The sequence below is a fragment of the Macaca thibetana genome, chromosome 2, assembly GCF_024542745.1.
Source record: "Macaca thibetana thibetana isolate TM-01 chromosome 2, ASM2454274v1, whole genome shotgun sequence".
Classification (NCBI taxonomy): domain Eukaryota; kingdom Metazoa; phylum Chordata; class Mammalia; order Primates; family Cercopithecidae; genus Macaca; species Macaca thibetana.
This window is the reverse complement of record NC_065579.1, coordinates 139,745,144-139,764,851: the sequence shown is the minus strand read 5'-3', so window position 1 is coordinate 139,764,851 and position 19,708 is coordinate 139,745,144. Positions and strand designations below refer to the sequence as shown.

Genomic DNA, 19,708 nt, shown 5'->3' with positions numbered 1-19,708 from the left:
GGAGTGCAGTGGCGCTATCTTGGCTCACTGCAAGCTCCACCTCCCAGGTTCACGCCATTCTCCTGCCTCAGCCTCCTGAGTAGCTGGGACTACAGCGCCCGCCACCATGCCCGGCTAATTTTTTTTGTATTTTTTTTTTAGTAGAGACGGCGTTTTACCCTGTTAGCCAGGACAGTCTCGACCTCCTGACCTTGTGATCCACCCGCCTCGGCCTCCCAAAGTGCTGGGATAACACGCATGAGCCACCGTACTGGGCCTTGCGCTAGACTTTGAATGGCAAATATGATTTGAATTGAGGGAAATCAGTGTATACAGAGCATGACTTCTGTGTGACTAAAATAGATTCTATATAGTGGATAAGCCTTTAGAAGTTGGTTGGTACAAGTTTATAGTAAGCTTTGGATACCAAAATGAAAAGTTTAAACCATCTGTTTTTCTTTTTTTTTTTTTTTTTTTTTTGAGACGTAGTCTTGCTCTGTCACCAGGCTGGAGTGCAGTGGTGCGATCTCGGCTTATTGCAACCTGCACCTCCCGGTTTCAAGCGATTCTCCTGCCTCAGTCTCCCGAGTAGCTGGGAGTATAGGCGCCCGCCACCACGCCCAGCTAATTTTTTGTATTTTTAGTAGAGACAGGGTTTCACTGTGTTAGCCAGGATGGTCCCGATCTCCCGACCTCATGATCTACCCACCTCGGCCTCCCAAAGTGCTGGTATTACAGGCATGAGCCACCGCACCCGGCTATCTGTTTTTCAAAGAAGTAGACATTTAGCTTCTGCCTTTATAAAACTAATAATCTGCCTTGGATTGTGGCTAAATTGTGTGAATGCTGGTATTTCAACAGACTGTAAGCATCATGTCTGATTCAATGCTGTATCTTTTATTGGAGTTTAACATGCCTACATAGTAAATACTTGGTAAATGTGCTGAATGACCAAATGATTCCCAGGATGAGCTAGTCAGCTCAGAGTCCAAACATGGGGACTTGGGCTGGTAAGCCACCTAGGCTTTGAATCAAACAGCTGCATCTGAAAGTTTTATGTTAGAATAATAATGCCATATATTACATTTCTGTGCAATAAGTAAGTCCACCTCTAGCTCCTCTCCCCACCATAATCACAGCAGTCAGATAAAAAGTTGAGTTTATTAGGGAAATATGGGAGGCATAGACACTCCCAAGTGACAGAAAGAAAAGTCTAAAAATGTCCCTTCAAGCCAAGTGGGGGCCTGGCCTTGACCTCCCCAAATCAACAAGAAACTGGTGGGTCTGCAACAACATTCTCTGGCAGCCACATTGCCAGGGCATGAGTGTCTTGGCCAGGATTGCCCCCCACTTCCCACCAAAGGTGGGGAGGAGATAAAGACTGTTCACAGAAGCAGTGCAAAGGCAATGAGAACTTTAAGGAAAGTTTGAGAGAGAGAGAAAGAAAGATAGAGGCGGGGAGGACCTTCACAAAGAGTCCCAGGGTTTTGGCTGTGAATGTCTCAAATACATTGACAAGTAGATCTATAAAATGTTACTGAAAAGGTAAAATGCCTCATGTCGTTTCCAGCAGTTCCTCTGGACTTCTCCCCACATAACACACCACACCCCAGATGGCAGAGCCCAAAGGCCACACTTTTGAAAAAAGAAAAACAAGAATAAGCCCTGTTGCTCTTTAAGGAGAAAGGAAGGAGCTGAAGGCTGCTGGGGCCTTTCCCATGTGGCCTGTGTTGTGTAAAGCAACTTCCCAGCAGCAGCACGTCACTGTTCTAGGTGAGTGTCTCACCTTTTGTCACCTGTGAAAGGAAAGGAAAATTGACATTTAGATAAATTCAAAAAGATTAGAGGGGTCTAAAAAAAAATTCTTACTTTAGATCCTAGGCAGTGAGAAATAGTAGAAAAGAAGATAGCTGTGAAGTCACAGAAACCTGGTTCAAATCCAGGCAATCTGCTGAACTTTTCTTTTCTTTTTTTGAGACGGAGTCTCACTCTGCCACCCAGGCTGGAATGCAGTGGTGCGATCTCGGCTCACTGCAACCTCTGCCTCCCAGTTTCAAGTGATTCTCCTGCCTCAGCCTCCTGAGTAGCTGGGACTACAGGTGTGAACCACCATGCCTGGCTAATTTTTGTATTTTTAGTAGAGATGGGGTTTCACCATGTTGGCCAGGCTGGTCTTGAACTCCTGACCTCAGGTGATCCGCCACCTCGGCCTCCCAAAATGCTGGGATTACAGGCGTGAGCCACCATGTCTGGCCAGTGCTTAAGCTTCCTAAGACTGTTTCTGCTTTCAGGTTTTTTTCAGTAATAAGTGGAAATGCGCATTCTCTCTTGGAATGCCCTGGCCCATCAAACTCACCCGTGCTTCAATGTACTCTATTCTCCGTTCAAGGGCTGTCAATTTCTCGTTTAGTGTTGCAAGTCTTGAACGACAAGACATATCTAAGAAAAAGAGACTGGTGTTCAGAATTAAGGTCACTTCAAACACAGACACAGACACACACAACTCCTACACTGAAAAAGAGGAATAATACACAGAATACAAATGGAAATGGATACAGTAAGAAGTATCTTAGCACAGTTCCTTAGAGTGGATCTGCTGAATTTCCTATCAAGTATTGCAAGTAGAGAATAACGGCCCCACAAAAATGTCCTTTCCCGCAGGGCGTGGTGGTGCATGCCTGTAATCCTAGTACTTTGGGAGGACTAGACAGGTGGATCACCTGAGGTCAAGAATTCAGGACCAGCCTGGCCAACATCGTGAAACTCTATCTCTTATTAAAAATACAATATTTAGCCGGGCATGATGGCACATGCCTGTAATCCCAGCTACTCGAGAGGCTGAGGCAGGAGAATCGCTTGAACCGGGGGTCAAATGTTGCGGTGAGCCAAGATCTCGCCACTTCACTTCAGCCTGGGTGAAAGAGCAAAACTAAAAAAAAAAAAAAAAAAAAAAAAAAAAGTCCTTTCTCTAATCCCTGGATCCTGTGAATATGGATTATACATGAGGAAACAGGGCTTTGCAGGTATGATTAAGGTTAAGAACCTTGAGATCCTAGAGTTTGTCTTGGATTGTCCATTTGGCCCCAATCTAATCATAAGTCCACAAATGTAGGTGAGAAAGGCAGAGGAAGGGGGTCAGAGATGAAATGGAAGAAGAAAAAGAGATTCGATGTGTGAAGGGGATGCAATCTGCCATTGTTGGCTTTGAAAGTGGAAGAAGGGAGTCATGAGCCAAGGGATGTAAGTGACCTTTAGAAGCTGGGAACAACTTTCAGCTGACAGCCAGTAACAAAACAGAGATCTCAGTTCTACAACCACGAGAAACTGAGTTCTGCCAACAACCCAATATTCGAGGAACTAGACCCGCTCCTTGAGCCTCCAGAAAGGAAGGCAGTCCTGCTGAAACCCTGATTGGAGCTCAGGCCAGGAGCAGTGACTCATGCCTGTAATCCTAATACTTCAGAAGGCCAAGGTGTGAAGATTGCTAGCCCAGTTACATGTGTTCAATTTATGACCTACACATGGTAAATAATAAATTTATGTGGTTTAAGCCACAAAATGTGTGGTAATTTGTTTTTTTGTTTGTTTTTGAGACGGAGTCTCACTCTGTTGCCAGGCTGGAGCGCAGTGGCGTGATCTCAGCTCACTGCAACCTCTGCCTCCCAGGTTCAAGTGATTCTCCTGCCTCAGTCTCCCAAGTAGCTGGGACTACAGGTGTGCGCCACCATGCTCAGCTAATTTTTTTTTGTATTTTTAGTAGAGACAGGGTTTCACCACGTTGGCCAGAATGGTCTCAATCTCTTGACCTCGTGATCCGCCCACCTTAGCCTCCCAAAGTGCTGAGATTACAAGTGTGAGCCACTGTGTCCAGCCTGTGTGGTAATTTGTTATGCCAGGAATAGCAAATGAATACACCGAGGCTGTACAGCCATTTACTAATGGCCTAAGTAAGACCTTCAAAAGAGGGGACATGGCAAGAATAAGAAAATAATCTCAATAGGAAAGAAATGAGGCCAGGTGCAGTGGCTCATGCCTGTAATTCCAGCACTTTAGGGAAGCCAAGGTGGGCAGATCAGCTGAGGTCAGGAGTTTAAGACCAGCCTGGCTAACATGGTGAAACCCCATCTCTACTAAAAGCACAAACTTAGCTGGGCGTGGTGGCAAGTGCCTCTAGTCCCAGCTAGTTGGGAGGCTGAGGCAGGAGAATCACTTGAACCTGGGAGGCGGAGGTTGCAGTGAGCCAGGATCGCGCCACTGCACTGCAGCCTGGGTGACAGAGTGAGATTCCATCTCAAAACAAACAAAAAAAAAAGTAGAGGCCAAGAAAGCAGCAGAAATTATGGAAAGGGAAGGTGTGAGAGTTCTGAGCTCATTAAAGCCATGTCACTACTGTTCCTCCTAGAGGCAAAAGGCCTTTCAGAACTAGAGAAAACTTGGAGAACATCAAATACCCTATAAAGCCCACATTCCATCTGTGAAAACAGCCAAAATTCTTTTTCTTCCTCTAGCTTTTCCAGTCTTCTTTTACCATCTCATTCAAAATGAAACCAGATTTAATTTAAAACATCTTTTTCTCTGCAAACTTCTGTAACAGGAACTATTCTTTTTCCAACTATTCTCAATATATGAGAGAAAAGGTATCTTAGCATGGTCATTATCTTCTACTCTCTCCTCCAACATTGTTGTTCAGTCATCTCTCAATAACCTACAGTTTTTAAGTTTGAAACATTCGCTGAGACTCTCCCACGCAATGATTTAACACTTAGCTAACAAGCTGCCTTTTCATCTATTCCCTGGCTGTTTTGCAAAAGCGCTTCAGCATCCATTTTGACAAATCTTCCTACACCCTAATCTTGCCTCAACTTTCATCTTATTATATCCAAATCTTACTCATCTTGCCTGCCTATCTCCCCCAAGGCTAAGTTCAAATTCTATCTCTGAGAGGTCTTGCCAGATGGATATCATAATTCTCTTCTGTATTTACCTAAACATTTACGGATGAATATCTTTTTTTTTTTTTTTTTAAAGAGACATGGTCTTGCTCTGTCACCCAGGCTAGAGTTCAGTGGCACAATCATAGCTTACTGCGCCCCTCAACTCCTAGGTTCAAGTGATCCTTCCACCTCAGCCTCCCGAGTAGCTAGAATTACTACTCAGTAGGTGGATGCCACTGTGCCCGACTAATTGTTTTCTTTTTTTTTTTTTTTGGTAGAGATGGGGGTCTCACTTTGTTGCCCAGGCTGATCTCAAACTCCTGAACTCAAGCAATCCTCCTGCCTTGGCCTCTTAAAGTCCTAGGATTACAGGCATGAGGCCCCGTGCCAGCCTCTGAAGTTCTAATTTGTAAGTTATTCGTGTACTTGGTCTTTGGTTATCACTTCCCCCTTTGGATAAAGATTTTACAAATAAGAATGTGCATCACTATTATTTAAGATGGTGAAAAAGCAACAAAACCAAATGCCCATGATTGGAATGGTTTGATATAGTGTATCAATGAGACTATTAAAATAGGCATTAAAAGTTACAATGGCCGGGTGCAGTGGCTCATGCCTGTAATCCCAGCACTTTGGGAGGCCGAGGTGGGCGGATCACTTGAGGTCGGAGTTCAAGACAAGCATGATCAACATGGAGAAACCCCATCTCTACCAAAAATACAAAAAAAAAAAAAGAAACCCGGTCTCTACTAAAAATACAAAAATAGCTGGGCATGGTGGCGCACGCCTGTAATCCCAGCTGCTCAGGAGGCTGAGGCAGGAGAATGGCTTGAACCCAGGAGGCAGAGGTTGCAGTGAGTCGAGATTGTACCACTGCACTCCAGCCTGGGCAACAGGGTGAGACTCTGTCTCAAAAAAAAAAAAAAAAAGGCCGGGCGCGGTGGCTCACGCCTGTAATTCCAGCGCTTTGGGAGGCCAAGACTGGTGGATCATGAGGTCAGGAGATTGAGACCATCCTGGCGAACACAGTGAAACTCGGTGAAACCCCACCTCTACTAAAAATACAAAAAATTAGCCGGGCGTGGTGGCGGGCGCCTGTAGTCCCAGCTACTTGGGAGGCTGAGGCAGGAGAATGGCGTGAACCTGGGAGGTGGAGGTTGCAGTAAGCCGCGATCACGTCACTGCACTCCAGCCTGGGCGACAGAGCAAGACTCCGTCTCAAAAAAAAAAAAAAAAAAAAAAAAGTGGCCAGGTGCAGTGGCTCACGTCTATAATCCCAGCACTTTGGGAGGCCAGGGTGGGTGGATCACCTGAGGCACTGGGCTGAGATCGCGCCATTGCACTCTAGCCTGGACAACAAGAGTGAAACTCTGTCTAAAAAAAAAAAAGTTACAAGTTTGAGGAGTATTTAATGAAATGGGAAAATGTTCATGTTACAAAGCCAAATGATATTTATGTACTTATAATTTACAATTTATTTACATGTCTGTTTCACCATTAGAACAAGTTAATTGAAAGAAGTACATATTGCCTCTTGTAACCTCAGTATCATGCCTGGTACACAGATGTTGACTGAAAAAAAAAGGATGCATTCTGGTATGTTAGTGGAACAAAAGATTGACTCTAGTGTAACTCTACTCACCTTACAAGTGAGAAAACTGAGGCCTAGGTAAGCTGAGGGCCCATGTTGGGTCAGTAATGGGACAAAATAACAGCAGGGCTGAGTTTAGAACCCCGTTCTCTCACTGCCCAGTATGGTATTCTTTCCCATCACACTGTCCCAATGCACACTGCTACCATCTTTCTGTGCCTCCAGGGCTATAATTTATACCCCAGGTCTCCAGCCCAACTCTGCCACTTTCCATTCTTTTACCTGCTTAAAGTATACAATTCAATGGTTTTTAGTATATTTACAGAGTTGTGCAATCATTATAATCTACTTTTAGAATATTTTCATCATCCCCAAAAGATACCTTGTACCTCTTAGTCCTGTTACTCCTCATTCTGCCACCCCTCAGTCCCTGGGAAACACTAATCTTTGTCTCTATGGATTTGCCATTTCTGGACATTCTTCATTCTTTTTATGCTTGTGCTGCTTCCTTGAATTCCCAGGTCTAGCTTAAGTATGATCATTTCAGCATCCCCTTTTTCCTGGATGCACTGCCAGTTTCTGTCAGAACTGCCCCACAGGACCAAGCCTCTTTTCAGTCTGGTTTTTGGAAGTCTAAAAGCACATTATGTATGCTAGTGAGTAAGAGCATGAATATTATCTCTGACAACCTGTCATTTCCCATGAAGAAAGACATACCAGCTTCATTGGGGGAGGTAAGAGAGAGGGAAGGTTCCTTCCTGGGTGGCTATTCTGTTCTAGCTGTCAATCTGGTAATGAATTAGAATTCAGGAACAATACTATGCTACTGGCCCACATGGATAAACACTGTTGAGAAACAGAAAATGTTCAACTCCAGAAACTTTGGTCATATTTCAAATCCTAATAAGTACACGCTGGTTCAAATAAAAAACACTGAGAAAGCATTCAGCAGCTGGATAAATCTGAGACCAGAGCACAAGTATGTGTACATTATCACCAGCCTTTAACTGAAAATACCAGTTCTTGTTAGGGAACAAATGCTTTTATCAGACAGCTCCTTCTGTGAACTTACTGCATGTAACTTTAGCATTACAAAAATCAATACTGTCAGGCTGGGCATGGTGGTTCACGCCTATAATCCCAGCACTTTGGGAGGCCGAGGTGGGCGGATCACTTGAGGTCAGGAGTTTGAGGCCAGCCTGGCCAACATGGCGAAACCCCATCTCTACTAATAATACAAAAAGTAGCTGGGCATGGTGGCGTGCACCTGTAATCCCAGCTACTTGGGAGGCTGAGGCAGGAGAATGGCTTGAACTCAGGAGGCAGAGGTTGCAGTGAGTCAAGATTGCACCACTGTACTCAAGCCTGGGCAACACGGCAAGACTCCATCTTAAAAAAAAAAAAAAAGAAAAAAGAAAAAGAATTAGCCAGGCATGGTGGCGCATGCCTGTAGTCCCAGGTACTCGGGAGACTGAGGCAGAAGAATCGCTTGAAGCCGGGAGGCAGAAGTTGCAGTGAGCCGAGACTGCACCACTGCATTCTAGCCTGGGCAACAGAGCGACTCCGTCTCAAAAAAAAAAAAAAAAAAATACTGCCTTTCTTTTGGAATGTTTTTGTAGTTAAGTCTTACTTTTCCAGAAAAATTCTGAATATCTTAGGAGTGGGTATCATATCCATTTATTCATATTTATTCCTTTCTCACAGCATCTAATACACACCAGGCACGCTGTATTTGTTGGCTTAGTACAAAAACTAAGATTTTTTAAAAACAGCCACATTCTCTATTTTTTCTTTATAATTCTCTGCATATATTACCTTTAGAACCAGAAAAAAAATAGTATAAGAATAAAAAGCAATAATCTCTAACCATCTGTTTTTAGAAGCTTCACCAATTCCAAAGTACAGAATAGGCCTAGTGTTAGGATGTTATTGCTACATTATGATTTGTACGTCCTCAAGTTCAAGTGGGAGACTGTGACTCTACTCTCACCAGCTGGAATCACAGGGTAAATGCTTTTCAGAAAGTCATTCACTATCTTAGAAAAACAATTCTCTCTCCAAAATACATGGCCCATGCAGATTCTCTGTGGTCAGGGTAAGGACTACAGAATTGCTAACATATTTGAAGAACTTCAGATGCTCCCTCAAAGTAAATTATTTTTCTTTGAGACAGAGTCTCACTCTGTCACCCAGGCTGGAGTACAGTGGCACGTTCTTGGCTCACTGCAACCTTCACCTCCAGGGTTCAAGTGATTCTCATGTCTCAGCCTCCCAGGTAGCTTGGAATTACAGGCATGCGCCACCATGCCTGGCTAATTTTTGTATTTTTTATAGAGATGGGGTTTCGCCATGTTGGCCAGGCTGGTCTCGAACTCCTGAGCTCAAGCGGTTAACCTGCCTTGGCCTCCCAAAGTGCTGGGATTACAGGCATGAGCCACCGTGCCTGGCCTCAAAGTAAATTCTTATTTTATTTTATTTTTTTGAGATGGAGTCTTGCTCTGTCGCCCAGGCAGGAGTGCAGTGGCACGATTTTGGCTCACTGCAACCTCTGCCTCCCGGGTTCAAGGGATTGCTCCTGCCTCAGCCTCCTGAGTAGCTGGGATTACAGGTGCACTCCGCCACACCCAACTAATTTTTGTATTTTTAGTAGAGACAGGGTTTCACCATGTTGGGCAGGCTGGTCTCGAACTCCTGACCTCATGATCTGCCCACCTCAGCCTCCCAAAGTGCTGGGATTACAGGCGTGAGCCACTGCACCTGGCAGTAAATTCTTATTGAATCTTTACACCACCAAACCATATCATCATAAACATGTTAGAGTTAACCCCTGAACAACTCAGGGGTTAAGAACATCAACCCTCTGTGCAGTTGCAAATCTGCACAGGCTGGCACGGTGGCTCACACGTGTAATCCTAGCGCTTTGGGAGGCTGAGACAGGAGGATCACTTGAACTTAGGAGTTTGAGAACAGCCTGGGCAACACAGTAAGACCTCATCTCTATTTTAAATACATAAGAAAAAGAAAATCTGCATATAATTTTTGTCTCCCCAGAACTAAACGAATAGCCTACTGCTGACTGGAAACCTTACTGATAACAGGAGCAGTTGCTTAACACATATTTTGGAAGTCACATATATAACATACTGTATTACAATAAAGTAAACTAGAGAAAAGACTATGTTATTAAAAAAAACATGAGGAGGCTGGGTGCAGTGGCTCACGTCTGTAATCCCAGCACTTTGGGAGGCCTAGGCGAGCGGATCACAAGGTCAGGAGATGGAGACCATCCTGGCTAGCATGGTGAAATCCCATCTCTACTAAAAATTACAAAAAAATTAGCCGGGCGTGGTGGCGGGCACCTGTGGTCCCAGCTACTCTGGAGGCTGAGGCAGGAGAATGGCAGAGCTTGCAGTGAGCCGAGATCGCGCCACTGCACTCCAGCCTGGGCGACAGAGTGAGATTACGTCTCAAAAAACAAACAAACAAACAACAACCAAAAAAACACACTAGGAAAAGGAAACATATTTACTATTCATTAAGCGGAAGTGGATCATCATAATGGTCTTCATCCTCATTGTCTTCCTGCTAAGTTAGGCTGAGGAAGAGGAGGAAGAAGAGAGGTTGTTTTGCTACCTCATGGGTGGCAGAGGTGGAAGGTGAGGCAGGGAAGGCAGGCATACTGTATAACTTTTATCGCAATAAATCCACCTATGGCCAGGCACAGTGGCTCATGCCTGTAATCCCAGCACTTTGGGAAGTTGAACAGAGGTGGGTCACTTGAGGCCAAGAGTTCAAGAGCAGCACGGCCAACATGGCGAATCCTGTCTCTACTAAAACTACAAATATTAACCGGGCATGGTGACACACACTTCTAGTCCCAGCTACTCGGGAGGCTAAGGCAAGAAAATCACTTGAACCTGGGAGGTGGAGGTTGCAGTGAGTCGAGATCATGCCACTGCACTTCAGCCTAGGTGACAGAGTGAAAATCTGTCTCAAAAAAAAATCTACCTGTAAATGGATCCCTGCAGTTCAAACATGTATTGTTCAAGGGACAATTGTAAAAGCTTGCTAATGGCTTAGGATGGGAAAAAAACATCCCACACACAGTCATCCTAAATCATCCAATACCAAGAAAACATACTCAAGTCTATCCTTAAAATTTATCCAGTTTTGCAGCTTGTGGGGTCTTTTTCTAAAATCTTGCATTGTGATATTGTCAATCTTTCTTTTTTTTTTTTGGAGACGGAGTCTTAATCTTTCGCCCAAGCTGCAGTGCAGTGGCACGATCCCTGCTCACTGCAACCTCCACCTCCCCGGTTCAAGCGATTCTCCTGCCTCAGCCTCCTGAGTAGCTGGGATTACAGGCGTGCACCACCACACCCAGCTAATTTTGTATTTTTAGTAGAGACAGGGTTTCACCATGTTAGCCAGGCTGATCTCAAACTTGACCTCAGGTGATCCGCCCGCCTCAGCCTCCCAAAGTGCTGCGATTACAGGCATGAGCCACCATGCCAATCTTTAAGAACCTGCCTCAGGTACACCTAACTACTAAGTCAAATTCCTTTGACTGTTAATCCTGCATTATAATTATCTTCTTACTTAGTTGAATTTAATTGTTATTTTCTCTAAATTCACTTTCTAAAATCTTTAAAAACCACCTAGTAATTACTCCAAACATTTGGCCATCATCATCACTTTAAGGGAGGATAATGATCTAAGCTAAGGGAAGTCATTTATTTTGGCTCCAAAAGACTGGACTTCTGTATGTCTAATTCCTTAGTTTAGAATTTGTTGGGGGCAGGGCACAGTGGCTCACGCCTGTAATCCCAGCACTTTGGGAGGCTGGGGTGGGTGGATCACTTGAGCTCAGGAGTTTGAGACCAGCCTGGGCAAGATGGCCAAAACCTGTCTCTACTTTAAAAAGCACAAAAATCAGCCAGGTGTGGTGGTGCACATCTGTAAACCTAGCTACTCAGGAGGCAGAGGCACGAGAATAGCTTGAGTCCAGGAAGACGAGGTTGCATTGAGCTGAGATCATGCCACTGCACTCCAGCCTGGACTAGAGTGAGACCCTGTCTCAAAAAAAAAAAAAAAAAAAAAAAATTGTTGGAAAGCCCAAATAAAAAGTCTTTACTCTCCATCTGATCATAAAATGTGACTCTTACAAATCAGACATAATGTCTGAGCTGATATCTCCTTGCCTATTAAGCAAGAAAAGAGACATTTCTCCTTTACAAATCCTAAGCTTAAGCTTTTCAATTTTCAGTCAGTCCCAAGACTCATTCACTATAAATTTAATGGGTATGATATACCAAGACTATGTCAAAGATAAACATAATGAATTAAAAGTTTACTGGTACAATTCTGTTCTCAGAAATGAAATTACATTACTAGAATCCAACTCAGGATTTCTTTTTTTTTTTTTTGAGACAGCGTCTTACTCTGTTGCCTAGGCTGGAGTGCAGTGGCATGAACATGGCTCACTGCCTCCAGGGCTCAAGTGATCCTCCTGTCTCGGCCTCCCGAGTAGCTGGGACAACAGGTCTGCATGACCATGCCCAACTAATTTTTTGTTGTTGTTGTTTTTTTGTAGAGATAGGATCTGGCCATGTTGTCCAGGCTGGTCTTGAACTCCTGGGCTCAAGCAATCCTCCCAACTTGGCTTCCCAAAGTGCTGGGATTACAGATATGAGCCATTGAACCCAGCCATGATTATAGTCCTATACACCCTGTATGAAAATACTTTAATACAAAAATGATACTCTTCTTTGTTCTGAAGTTGTCATTATTTCATCTTCAAGATTAGAACTTCTTTGAATGTAGGAAGTGGTTCTTATTCTGTGTCTCCCACTATGCCTTAAGAGAGGGCCTCAAATGGAGCTCTAGCATATCTCGCTGATGCTTTCTGACCATCTCTTGCTCTGTCACCTTTACACTCCTAAGGCCATCATTCCTTTAGCTAGAGAATAATTCATTTAAAAATCTTTCCAAAGTACACTAGTTGAGGAAGAGTTCACTAGATGCATCCCTATATCCTGTAATTACACAAGAAAATCTAACCAGTGCCAAGTTCTCTTAAACACTTGGAGAAGAAGGGGTAGGAGTCTTGATTACTTTGCTTGCTGTTCATAAGAATTTAAGGCTGTCACGAGCAGGCCATGCCTAGGAAAGACTCTGGTAAAGATGTCTTTCTGCTGAAGGCACCCGACCTGTACTAGCTCTGAGGAACAGGCTAGAAGTAGACAGAACACCTACCACAAGCTATATACTAGCAATACAGAGAGGACTTCCAAGATCCTGGCATCCCTCTGACCTCATCTCCAACCACTCTGACCGCAGCACACACAGGAGACAGGAAGAAATGGACAAGACGGGAGTGGTTGACAACGGGTCCAACTAAAAGTCATGACGCTACAGGGTTTCGAGCAGATCCTAAAGATGGGGAACCGTCAACAGTCTTCAAACAGAGCAGTGACACGGTCCCGGATGTTCACTTTGAGTGCAAAGTGGGGACTGGAATGGATGTAGAGTACAAAGGAGGCAGGGAGACCACTTAGGAGAACCACGGAGCGAGGATGGGGCTGCCTGACCCGTCTGGGAAAAGGACTTGTAGAATGGGTCCAGGGGCATGGCAGGAAGCCAGGAGCTCAGCGTAGGGCAGGATAACCCTACAGAGACTGTCCAGCGGAGCCTGAGGGTCAGGACGGGAGGAAGAAGGTGGGACCTGAAGGAGGAAGTGAAAACCCGCAACAGCCGAAGGCTCCGGGAGTCCTCTCAAAGCATCTCCCCGGAGCCCAGCCCAAGCGCCTCAGCGGCCTCCCTCCTCCCCGCCTCCCCTTGCTGGCCCGCTGACCGAACGAGTTGAGAAAGTCCGCGATTTTCTTGATGCTGCTGGTGATTATCTCAATGTACTCCCGGTTAGCCCAGTCCTGGTGAATCTCCCGCTGCACCGGATCCTCCTGTCCCGCCATGGCGGCCGCCTGAGGAAGAGCGACTGCGCAGGCGCCCCGACCCTACAGGCCTCTAGCGCGCCTGCGCCATCAGCCCACACCCATCCTCTGGAGCGCCCACGAATTCTCGGGTACTGTGATACGCCTGTGCAATGTAACGTCCTCGCTGGCGTTTGCTCTCTACTCCCACGCTGTAGAAAACAGAAGCCTCGACTCCGGCGGCAAAGTTGTAGTGCACGCGCGTTATGGTGTCAAACGGGCTCGTGGGGGGTCTTGCCGTCTCCCTCAACTGCTCCAGGCTGTGTCCGCAGTAAGATGGGCACAGTCGATTAAATCACACTAAATAGCCGGGCGCGGTGGCTCACGCCTGTAGTCCTAGCACTTTGGGAGGCCGAGGCGGGCGGATTACGAGGTCAGGAGATCGAGACCACGGTGAAACCCCGTCTCTACTAAAAACACAAAACATTAGCCGGGCGCGGTGGCTGGCGCCTGTAGTCCCAGCTACTCAGGAGGCTGAGGCAGGAGAATGGCGTGAACCCGGGAGGCGGAGCTTGCAGTGACCCGGAGATCGCGCCACTGCACTCCAGCCTGGGAGACAGAGCGAGACTCCCTCTCAAAAAAAAAAAAAAAAAAAAAAAATCACACTAAATACAAGTCTTTTTTTTTTTTTTTTGATGCGGAGTCTTCACTCTGTCGCCCAGGCTGGAGTGCAGTGGCACCATCTCGGCTCACTGCAAGCTCCGCCTCCCGGGTTCGCGCCATTCTCCTGCCTCAGCCTCCCGAGTAGCTGGGACTACAGGCGCCCGCCACCGCGCCCGGCTAATTTTTTGTATTTTAGTAGAGACGGGGTTTCACCGTGTTAGCCAGGATGGTCTCGATCTCCTGACCTCGTGATCCGCCCGCCTCGGCCTCCCAAAGTGCAGGGATTACAGGCGTGAGCCACCGCGCCCGGCCTTCTTTTTTTTTTTTAGACGGAGTCTAAAAAATGACATGGTCATAAATAGATGGGCACACTGCAAACTGGAACAATCCCTTTCAGAAGGAACTTTGTGTTTTTGTGACAAGGTTTTGTTTTTTGTTTTTTTGAGAGGAGTCTCGCTCTGTCGCCCAGGCTGGAGTGGCGTGATCTCGGCTCACTGCAACCTCCGCCTCCCGGATTCAAGCGGTTCTCCTGCCTCAGCTGCCCAAGTAGCTGGAATTACAGGCACACACCACCACGCCTGCCTAAATTTTTTGTATTTTTAGTAGAGCCGGTGTTTCACCATCCTGGCCAGACTGGTCTCGAACTCCTGACCTCAGATAATCCTCCCGCCTCGGCCTCCCAAAGTGCTGGGATTACAGGCGTGAGCCACCGCGCTGGGTCTGACACAAGGTCTTACTGATGCCCAGGCTGGAATGCAATGGCATGATCATGGCTCACTGCAGCCTCGAACTCCTGGGCTCAAGCTATCCTCCAGCCTCAGCCTCCAGTGTAGTTGGGACTACAGGTTCAGGTCACCACACCTGGCTAATTTTTTTATTTTTTGTAGAGGGGGGGTTTCACCATGTTGGCCAGGCTGGTCTGGAACTCCTAACCTCAAGTGATCTGCCCACCTCGGCCTCCCAAAGTGCTGGGATTATAGGCATGAGCCACCACGCCCAGTCTATTATGCAGTCATTTAAATGCTAATTATGAACACAAGCAACATGAAAACAAATACAATAAATTAAGGGGAAAAACAAAACATCCTCCCTCCCTCCCTCCCTTCCTTCCTTTTCTTTGTTTTTTTTTTTTTTTTTTTTTTTTTTGAGACGGAGTTTCTCTGTTAATTGCCCAGGCTGGAGTGCAATGGCAGGATCTTGGCTCACTGTGACCTCTGCCTGCCGGGTTCAAGTGATTCTCCTGCCTCAGCCTCCCAAGTAGCTGGGATTACAGGCACCTGCCACTACACCCGGCTAGTTTTTGTATATTTAGTAGAGACAGGGTTTCACCATGTTGGCCAGGCTGATCTCGAACTCCTAACCTCAAGTGATCTGCCCACCTTGGCCTCCCAAAGTGCTGGGATTACAGACATGAGCCACCCTGCTTGGCCCACATTTTTCTTTAATTGCAACTATGGAAAAATGTCTGCTTGAGGACAGGAAGGATCTACCAAAAAAGTCAGTATCTGCTTTGCTAAGGTAGTGGAATATGAACAATTTTATTCTCGTTTTAGGGAATACTTACTATCTGGCATGCAGTAAATGCTCTTTTTTTTTTTGAGACAGAGTCTTGCTCTGTTGCTGTGGCTGGAGTGCAATGGCTCGATCTCGGCTCACTGCAACCGCTGCCTCCCAGGTTCAAGCAATTCTCCTGCCTCAGCTTCTCAAGTAGCTGGGACTACAGGTGCATACCACCACACACGGCTGATTTCTGTGTGTGTGTGTGTGTGTGTGTATATATATACACATATATGTGTGTGTGTGTGTGTGTGTGTGTATACATATATATATATTTTTTTTTTAAGTAGAGACGGGGTTTCACCATGTTGGTCAGGCTAGTCTCAAACTCCTGACCTCAGATGATCTCCCTGCCTCAGCCTCCCAAAGTGTTGAGATTACAGGCGTGAGCCACTGTGCCCAGCCAGTAAATGCTTTTTATTAAAAAGAAAAAAGGTGGCTGAGTGGCTGGGTGTGGTGGCTCACACCTGTTAATCCTAGCACTTTGGGAGCCTGAGGCGGGCGTATTGCTTGAGGCCGGGAGTTTGAGACCAGCCTGGCCAATACAGTCAAACCCTGTCTCTACAAAAAATAGAAAAATTAGTCAGGCATGGTGGCACGTGCCTGTAATCCCAGCTACTTGGGAGGCTGAAGTGGGAGCATCACCTGAGCCCAGGGAGGTCAAGGCTGTAGTGAGCAGTGATTGCACTCTTGCACTCAGCTTGGATGACAGAGTGAGACCCTGTCTCAAAAAAAAAAAAAAAAAAAAGTGGCTGAAGAGGCAGATTACTACTAGTATTAGCATTAACTGGGACGAAACCATTGCTAACAGTTATTTACCCCAGTAGAGGATTTTATAAGCTATAAATATGCTTTTATAGCTATTACCTCACTGGACCCTCACAAACCCTGTGGAAGGAAGCCAGGAAGAAGTTTCTCATTTGAAAATCAAAAATCAAGGCCAGGCGCAGTGGCTCACGCCTGTAATCCCAGCACTTTGGGAGGCCGAGGCAGGTGGATCACGAGGTCAGGAGTTTGAGACCAACCTGGCTAACATGGTGAAACCCTGTCTCTACTAAAAATACAGAAAAAAAAAAAAAATTAGCCGAGGGTAGTGGCAGGTGCCTGTAATCCCAGCTACTAGGGAGGCTGAGGCAGGAGAATTGCTTGAACCTGGGAGGCGGAGGGTGCAGTGAGCCAAGATTGCACCATTGAACTCCAGCCTGGGTAACAAGGGTGAAACTCCGTCTCAAAAAAATAAAATAAAAAATAAAGGTATTGCATCATGGTCTGAAATCTTTTTTTTTTTTTTTTTTTTTTTTGAGACGGAGTCTCGCTCTGTCGCCCAGGCTGGAGTGCAGTGGCGCGATCTCGGCTCACTGCAAGCTCCGCCTCCCGGGTTCACGCCATTCTCCTGCCTCAGCCTCCCGAGTAGCTGGGACTACAGGCGCCCACAACCGCGCCCGGCTAATTTTTTGTATTTTTAGTAGAGACGGGGTTTCACCGTGGTCTCGATCTCCTGACCTTGTGATCCGCCCGCCTCGGCCTCCCAAAGTGCTGGGATTACAGGCGTGAGCCACCGCGCCCGGCCATGGTCTGAAATCTTAAATCTACCATCCAGGAGTCATTTCACCTCTCTGAGCTTTGGTGTCTTTATGTGTAATTCAAGGATAACAACATTGATGAATTAGAATTGTTGGAGGATTATGTGAGAAAGTATAAATAAAACACTAAGCACAATGCCTAGCTCTTCATAAAGCATGCACTCAGGATCAGTTTATATTTTCTTATTATGCAGATGGCAGAAAACTATATCCAACAATTTTTTTAAATGATCATCTTCCATGGACAAGTCAGACTCAAGTCTTGTCCTTTTGCTTGACTTCCTATACACTGTTCCAGAATCTCCTGTGTAATTCCAAATGACTCAAGGATATGCTGCTGTTCTTGAGTGAAGATGGTTCCTGTGGACCTCAGGAGCCTTTTCCTAAATGCTTTACAGAGCTTGCTGTCAGACAGTCCTCCAGTTATGGGTTTGCTAGCATGATAGTTCTTCATTGTAGGAATTGTTTCTGATGAGTGACACAGGGCTGCAGAGGCCAGCTTTGGGAATGTTGTTGGTGCAACAAGGAGTGCTACAGTTTTTTTTTTTTTTGAGACAGAGTCTCGCTCTGTCGCCCAGGCTAGAGTATGGTGGCCAGATCTCGGCTCACTGCAAGCTCCGCCTCCCGGGTTCACGCCATTCTCCTGCCTCAGCCTCCCGAGTAGCTGGGACTACAGGCGCCTGCTACCTCGCCCAGCTAGTTTTGTTTTTTTTTTTTTTGTATTTTTTGGTAGAGACGGGGTTTCACCGTGTTAGCCAGGATGGTCTCGATCTCCTGACCTCGTGATCCACCCGCCTCAGCCTCCCAAAGTGCTGGGATTACAGGCTTGAGCCACCACGCCCGGCCAGGAGTGCTACAGTTAACATAGGGAAACCAGGTCCCTGTCTTCACTTTTTTTTTTTTTTTTTTTTTTTTGAGACAGAGTCTCATTCTGTTGCCCAGGCTGGAGTGCAGTGGCGCAATTTCGGCTCACTGCAACTTCTGTTTCCTGGGTTCAAGCAGTTTGCCTGCCTCAGCCTCCTGAATAGCTTGGATTACAGGCATGAGTCACCATGCCCGGCTAATTTTTGTATATTTTGGTAGAGACGGGGTTTTGCCATGTTGACCAGGCTAGTCTCAAATTCCTGACCTCAAATGATCCGCCTGCCTCAGGCTCCCAAAGTGCTGGGATTACAGGCATGAGCCACCATGCCGAGCCCCTGTCTTCACTTTGAGTTGGCCATACACTTCACGGAACTTGGGGATCTCACTGATGACTTCAGGTATAAGAATCAATGTGGAATCAAAGCTCGAAGAAATATAGCAATTACATTAAGCCTGGTCATTTGAGCCTCCTTTGCAGTCATATGCACTTGGACCATCATTGGCACAGCTGGGCCTGTTAAGTCAGTATTTCAAATTCCTACTAACACTTCGTGACACCATATTACTGCCATAATAAATGGAACATGTGCTGAGACATCTAAGGGTGGATACAGTTTGTGCACCATAGCAGTGTTGCTGCCTGCTTTGAAAGCATTGAATCAGCTTTTGGCAGAGTAAATGTGGCTATTGTCATGAGAATCCCTGAACAGTGCAACCAGAATGTTGAGCACTGGATGATACAGATCACATTCTGGTTTTCCATATGGAGCATACTATCAGACTTAGAGGTGATGGTGAATGGCACTTCTGAGAACACATCCCTTAGAGCTGGGCAGACTGCACAGAGGACTGTTGTACAAATTCTTTTTTTTTTTTTTTTTTTTTGAGACAGAGTATTGCTCTGTCACCCAGGCTGGAGTGCAATAGCACGATCTTGGCTCACTGCAGCCTCTGCCTCCTGGGTTCAAGCGATTCTCCTGCCTCAGCCTCCCGAGTAGCTGGGATTACAGGTGCCCACCATCACGCCTGGCTAATTTTTGTATTTTTAGTAGAGATGGGATGTCACCATGTTGGCCAGGCTGGTCTTGAACTCATGACCTCAGGTGATCTGCCCGCCACAGCCTCCCAAAGTATTAGGATTACAGGTGTGAGCCACTGCACCCAGCCCATACAAATTCTTAACAGTATGAAGCCCTATCTATCCAGTAATTTTTAAACATACAATTTTGCATTGAGGACTTTCATTTAAAAAACAAAACAACAACAAAAAAATCACTGTGCAATTAAAACCTAAATAAAAATGACTGTTTTCTTTTAAAATAAAAATGTCTTTTTTTATTCAAGAGGGAAATAAAGCCGGGTGTGGTGGCTCACGTCTGTAATCCCAGCACTTTGGGAGGCTGAGGAGGGCAGATCACGAGGTCAGGAGTTCGAGACCTGCCTGGCCAACATGGTGAAACCCCATCTCTACTAAAAATACAAAAATCAGCTGGGCCTGGTTGCGGGCACCTGTAATCCCAGCTACTCGGGAGGCTGAGACAGGAGAATCGCTTGAACCCGGGAGGTGAAGGTTGCAATGACCTGAGATCAAGCCACTGCACTCCAACC

General features: G+C 46.0%; 1 protein-coding gene across 1 annotated transcript; it reads right to left on the bottom strand.

Annotated features, from left to right (window-relative positions):
• Positions 1–855: 855 nt before the first annotated feature.
• On the bottom strand, positions 856–13,580 carry BRK1 (BRICK1 subunit of SCAR/WAVE actin nucleating complex). Its single transcript, XM_050778739.1, has 3 exons — positions 13,358–13,580; positions 2,336–2,418; positions 856–1,775 (listed from the first exon to the last, which is right to left on the bottom strand). The coding sequence occupies exons 1-3, from the start codon at positions 13,473–13,475 to the stop codon at positions 1,749–1,751; spliced, it is 228 nt and encodes a 75-aa protein (XP_050634696.1). The 5' UTR covers positions 13,476–13,580; the 3' UTR covers positions 856–1,748.
• Between the last annotated feature and the right edge of the window lie 6,128 nt (positions 13,581–19,708).